Here is a 6,825-nt window from a genome sequence, read left to right as displayed (position 1 = left end):
AAATACTTATTATCCAAGGTTATTTTGCTGAGTTTTTAAAATAAAAATTTGAAACTTTAGAAAACTTATTTGTAATGTAAAGTTACACTTTCAAAATTTTAGAGAATTTAGTTATAAAATATATTAAAATTATATAGTTTTTAATTATTTATTTATAAATTAATTTAATTATATATATTTATTGAAATTTGAAAAATTTGGACTATTTTATTGAGGTTCTATAATAAATCTCTGGAATTTAACGAAGATTAAAAAAAGCTGTTACTTTGAGGTTGTAGAATAAACCTTTGGAACTTACTGAAAGTCTAAAAAAAAACCTTGATTATTTTGTTTGCTAAGGTTATAGAATAAACCTTTGAAATTTAACGAAAGTTAAAAAACCTTCGTTATTTTGCTGAGATTTTATAATAAACCTTTAAAACTTAACAAATGTTAAAAAGATTTTCATTAATTTGTTGAGGTTATATAAACCTTTGAAACTTAGTGAAAGTTAAAAAAGCCTTCATTATTTTGTTAAAGTTTTAAAATAAACCTTTGGAATTTAATGAAGGTTAAAAAACCTTCGTTATGTTATTGAGGTTTTAGAATAAACCTTTGAAATTTAACGAAGGTTAAAAAAACCTTTATTATGTTTTTGAGGTTTTAGAATAAACCTTTGAAATTTAATGAATAAAAAAACCTTCGTTATTTTGTTGAGATTTTAAAATAAACATTTAGATTTTAACAAAGATTAAAAACCTATGTTATTTAACGAATATTAAAAAGAATCCTATGCTATTTTGCTGAGATTCTAGTATAACCTTTAGAATTTAACAAATGTTAAAAAAAATCTCTGTTATTTTACTCAAGTTTAAGTATAATGTTTGAAATTTAACAAAGGTTAAAAAAACCTCGGACCAATTCCTATATTATATTAACATATGCTAAATAACCTCTATTTAAACTTTTTTTTTAGTGATTTCTTTATTCTTATTATCATATTATTATTAATAACATTAATTACCATTTCTATTATCTATATTATTTTATTATTAATAATATTAATAATATTTATAATGTTATTAATATTATTAATAACAATGTTATTAATAATATAATTAATGTTATTAATAATATAATTAATGTTATTAATAATATAATTAATGTTATTAACAATATAATTAATAATTTTATTAATGTTATTAATAATGTTATTAATGTTATTAATAATGTCATTAATAATTTTTTTAATCTCATTAATATTTTTTTTAAGTCATTAATAATTTTGTTAATGTTATTAATAATTTTATTATTAATAATAATATTATTATAATAAGCATAATAAAAATAGTAATAATGTTATTATTATTAATAATATTATTATAATAAGAATAAAAGAAATGATAATAATAATATTAAACATATTAAAAATATTTGATAATATTAATAATAACTAATAATACTAATTTATAATATATTATTATTACTATTATTTAATTACTTATAAAGATAATTCTTTTATTTGGTGTACACAAAACTTTACCGTTTTATCTTTGAGTAACTTTTTTTTAAACTAAAATAATTATCAACATAATTATCATCAATATTATTATTACTATCTTAATTGATATAATTATGTTGATTATAGTTAAATTATCAATAGATTTATAGATAAATATAGATTAGGCTAAATTAATGACGAATATTATTAATAAATATTGGTTGAAGTTCAATTAATTTTTTTATTGTGTATATTTGTTTGCAAAATATATATATTTTTCAATAAAATCAAATTACCAACGAATATGTATTTGTCAAAAAATATTGATCGATAAATTAAAAAATTCTTGTAGTGTAAACGTAATTACATAATAAGTAATGAATATGTTAAAATTTATATTAATAAATAAATATTTCCGTATATTATGTAAAAATAATAGTAATTTAATTATAACTAATCTTAAAATTTACTTTTTAAAATTATTTTATAAGAATTCTAAACATATGTTTTATAGATTATCTTATAACTTAGACTTTTAGACTTTGAGAATAAATTATTATAATAAAAAATATTATTGTTAATTAATTATTTTAAAATAATTTTAATAAAAATTAGTTTTAAATATTACTCATTATAATTTCAGGTAAAAACTATGATTTAATGACACATAAAAAGCCACTAGAATAAAATAAAATTATTTTTCAAGTCGTTTTATTGTTTTGCTATGATTTTTTTTTTTAAGAAAAATATGTTATAATGATTACAGATACTATTAATTTTATAAATAGGAGATGAAAATATAATAGAAATTTTCTCAAACAAAAATATACCCGTGTTGTAAATCTTAAACTCTTATTTGTAAGTTAATAAACTACATTCCTAATGAGTGTTTGTTTATTAGTTATGCTAAGTTTTTCTTCTTAATTTTATTCATAATTCGAGTAGTGATTTAGATAAGGAAAATTGTTGCTATACTTTAAATTATTTTTTTCTATTCACTTATGAGTGATCATTTCTTATAGAAATTTACAATTAACACTCATCATTCAAACTAACTATACGAAAATGCTTAAGCATCTCTTTAATTTTTTAGATATATTCATTATTAACTATAAATATTATAAAATCATAAAATATATTTTAATAAATGAAATAATTAATGTAAAAGAATATATAAAATGTATTTCATAAAAAGAAAAAAGTGAATTTCTAAAAAAAAATATAGAAATATGGTAATACTGGATACACTTAACGATAAATCTGAAAAATAAAACATAAAATTATGAACCGTGTTAATATGTATCTCTATATTTTAATATAAAAATTGTGCACCATTTAAGAAATTTAGATAACCACTTAATTTTATAAACGTATATGCATCATTATATGAAGAAACTTACTCATTTCACTATATTTTAATTTACTTCTTAATTAATTTGTAACATCATATAAATATATTAACATTTTAAATACAGTTTTATAATCATATAACAATTAAAATAGTCACATATAAATAACTTTTCACCATTTCCTTATTTAATTATTTTTTATACCAACTGATGAAATGCTTTCCTATTAAATTATATTTTATTGAAAAATAATAAATATGAAATTTACTAATAATTTAATTATTGTGTGTGCAAGTTTTTTTCTTATTAATTATTTGAGTTAAGTCTCATAATTAAAAATATAAATAATAAATAAAATATACACAGTAGACTACTCATTCAAATATTAAATATTTTACAATGAATAGATAAAATTATTAATATCATTTCTTACTCTTATAGTACAATTAACTACTCATTTAATTTTGGTATTTATCTTCATTTATTTAATTTCTATTTAAAGTCTAATAATAAATTAAATAGAAAAAATAAATACAGTTGATTACTCATTAAAAGATATAGAAGTCTTAAAAAAGAAAAGTTAAATTTATATAAATAATTCTTCTTCTCTATATATCACCTTAAAAATTACAGTTAAAAACATTTAAAAATTACAATTAAAAACACTTTTAATATGAATTGTACGCATGATACCAATTTCACTGGTCAGTAAAGCAAATTGACCAATTAATTCCAAGAATATATTTAAAAATTATTTAATTTTAATACACATAGTTTTTAAGGGTGTTGTAATTAGTGTGAATCAAGTCAAGCTAGGTTTTAATAAAGAAAAATATATTTTGATATTCTTTCAGAGTTTCAACTATTTAATAAATATTTATTACTATAATAATAACAATAAAGTTTTTAAATTTCTTTATATTTATCACTATATCAATAAGAAAAAAAGCTTTTTATTAAGTAGATGAAATTGGTATCAAGATATGATTATCTTATTAATAAAGAGGGTTGTTAAATAGTTCTCAGTGAGATAAGAAGTTGATGTGTTGGTTCAGTATTTGAATCCCTGTCTTGGACAATTAGTCCTTCACATTCAAAATAACCTTCAATCATGGCTACCATAACTGGTGTTTTTCTCTGGTTTTCCAGCATCATTATCCTTAACCTCGTTCATACCTTGGCTCAATCTCGTAACTATATCATCCACATGGACGCATCAGCCATGCCAAAAGCCTTTTCCACCCAACACTCTTGGCATTTGTCCACTCTTTCCTCTGTGTTAGATAATGCACATACCTCCTATCATAATAATCTTGACACTGCATATTCTAAACTCATTTACACCTACACCAACGCCATGAATGGTTTTAGTGCAAATTTGTCCCCAAAGGAATTTGAAGCTCTCAAAATCTCCCCGGGTTACGTTTCTTCCACACTAGATCTGCCAACCAAGCTTGACACAACACACTCAACAGAATTCCTTGGCCTCAATCCCAGCACAGGAGCTTGGCCGGCTGCGAAATTTGGTGAAGATGTCATTGTTGGTTTGGTGGACTCTGGACTATGGCCAGAAAGTGAAAGCTTCAGAGACGAGGGCATGAGTGGAGTTCCTTCACGATGGAAAGGCCAGTGTGAAAGTAGCATCAAATGCAACAACAAACTCATTGGAGCTCGATTCTTTAAGAAAGGGTTTTCTTCCCAGCATGCACAATTGTTCACAATTGTGAACTCAACGAGGGACACGGAGGGTCATGGGACGCACACATCTTCCACCGCAGTTGGGAGTCAAGTTGAGAATGCATCATTCTTTGGATATGCCAATGGATCAGCGAAAGGAGTAGCTTCAAGGGCCAGATTAGCCATGTACAAGGTCGTGTGGAATGATAGGATTTACACATCTGATGCAATAGCAGCAATTGATACTGCAATATCAGATGGGGTTGATGTTCTTTCCTTATCACTTGGCTTTGACGATGCAACCTTGTCCAATGACCCTGTTGCTATTGCAACATTCGCAGCCATGGATAGAGGCATTTTTGTGGCCACATCAGCGGGGAATGCGGGTCCTGGTCGTGGAACTGTACACAACGGAATACCATGGGTCACAAACGTGGCTGCTGGCACTTTGGATCGTGAATATCACGGGACTCTTACTCTTGCCAATGGTGTCAACATCTCTGGCTTGTCACTGTATCTAGGAAACCTCTCAGCAAACCAAGTTCCCATTGTTTTTATGGGCTCATGTGACGATTTTGCGAAACTGGGCAATGCACGTAGCAAGATTGTGGTGTGTGAGGATATGAGTGGAAATATTGACAATCTAGCGTCTACTATAGACTTTGCAAATGTTTCGGCAGCAGTGTTCATCTCAAACGTCACCGACCTTACATTTTTTTTACATCGTAGTTTTGCAGGCATCGTTATAAATCCGAGAAATGGAGAAATTTTGAAAGCTTACCTCAAGAGTAACTCTGATGCAAAAGCAAGCATGTCTTTTAAGATAACAGCTTTAGGTATTACACCGGCACCGAGTGTGGATGTTTACAGCTCTAGAGGACCATCACATAGTTGTCCATTTGTGTTGAAACCTGACATCACTGCTCCTGGTACATCAATCTTAGCTGCATGGCCTCAAAATCTTCCGGTGGCACAGTTTGGATTTCAAACCCTTCACAATAGCTTCAATTTGTTAACTGGAACATCCATGGCAACCCCTCATGTGGCAGGTGTGGGAGCATTGTTAAAAGGAGCACATCCTGATTGGAGCCCTGCAGCTATTAGGTCAGCCATTATGACAACATCGGATATATTCGACAATACTAAGAATCTCATTAGAGACATTGCTGAGGGAGAGAAACCAGCTTCTCCATTAGCCATGGGAGCTGGTCATATCAACCCTAACAAAGCCCTAGACCCCGGGCTTGTTTACGATGTGGGAGCTCAGGATTATGTCAATCTTCTCTGCGCAATGAACTTCACTCAAGAGAACATCAAAGCCATCACAAGATCCTCTTCCTACAATTGTTCCAAACCTTCCTTGGATCTTAACTACCCTTCTTTCATTGCTTTCTTCAACGGTTCTTCTAAGGAGTCAACGCTAACTTGGGAATTTGTCAGAACAGTGACCTATTTTGGGGAGGGACAAACAAACTATACTGCTAGCATTACACCAATCAAAGGGTTTAATGTGAGCATCATCCCAAACAAGTTGGTGTTCAAGGAGAAGAACGAGAAGCAAAGTTACAAGTTAAGAATTGAAGGTCCAAAGATTGAAGGTTTTGGGTACATCACTTGGACTGACGTGAAACATGTGGTCAGAAGTCCTATTGTGGTCACCAATCAAGCATCTTCAAAATAATTTCCATATACATCAATTTTGTAATCAAGAAATGCTTCCATGTGTTTGAAGTAAAAAATATACAATAACAAAGCTTCATAAATCATCATCATTCCTCTTAATCTCTATCACAATTCAAAGGGGTAAAACACTCTGAATGCTTCTTTATTAATTTATTCTTTATACGAATTTTATGGAATTTTTTTCTGAAGGAATTTATGTACAAATTTTAAAATTCATATAATGTTTCTCACAGATTTTCCTACAACAGTTACAAGAACTTTCTCAGCAAACAAGTTTTCATATGAAAGTGGCGTGCCTGCTAAATATGTTTTATGAATTTTCATGCAAGAAAATAGCAAATAAATTTGTACTCAAAGTCATTCAATAATTCTACAGATAATTTTCCTGCAAGTAATTTTTCAGTGAATGTTTAAGCTTCCAAGAAAACTTTCGACAGATTTTAATTTTACACGTAATTTTTCTTCGATATTTAAATTTTCAGGAATTTTAAATCTATAGAGATCGAATGATATTTTTTTTTCTAGTAAATTAAAAGTATTAATATATTTTAATTTAGAAATTAATTAAAACCATGGAATCTGCATTATCTAATAATTACAATTCATGGTATTGTATCTAACTTTTTTTCTTTCCAA

At 26.9% G+C, this 6,825-nt stretch overlaps 1 protein-coding gene across 1 annotated transcript; it reads left to right on the top strand.

Moving 5' to 3' along the window:
- The first annotated feature begins 3,848 nt into the window (after window positions 1-3,848).
- LOC137818801 (subtilisin-like protease SBT3) lies at window positions 3,849-6,275 on the top strand. The gene has a single exon (XM_068622413.2). It carries the CDS (start codon window positions 3,941-3,943, stop codon window positions 6,185-6,187), a length of 2,247 nt encoding a protein of 748 aa, XP_068478514.2. The 5' UTR covers window positions 3,849-3,940; the 3' UTR covers window positions 6,188-6,275.
- The last annotated feature ends 550 nt before the right edge of the window (window positions 6,276-6,825 follow it).

This window comes from Phaseolus vulgaris, chromosome 10 (assembly GCF_051622355.1).
Source record: "Phaseolus vulgaris cultivar YP4 chromosome 10, ASM5162235v1, whole genome shotgun sequence".
In the NCBI taxonomy this organism is placed as follows: Eukaryota; Viridiplantae; Streptophyta; class Magnoliopsida; order Fabales; family Fabaceae; genus Phaseolus; species Phaseolus vulgaris.
This window is presented reverse-complemented; position numbering and strand designations above follow the sequence as displayed.

What these genes read in the sequence shown, in the direction of transcription:
- LOC137818801 (XM_068622413.2), top strand. Translation starts at nt 3,941, where the DNA reads ATGGCTACCATAACTGGTGTTTTTCTCTGGTTTTCCAGCATCATTATC.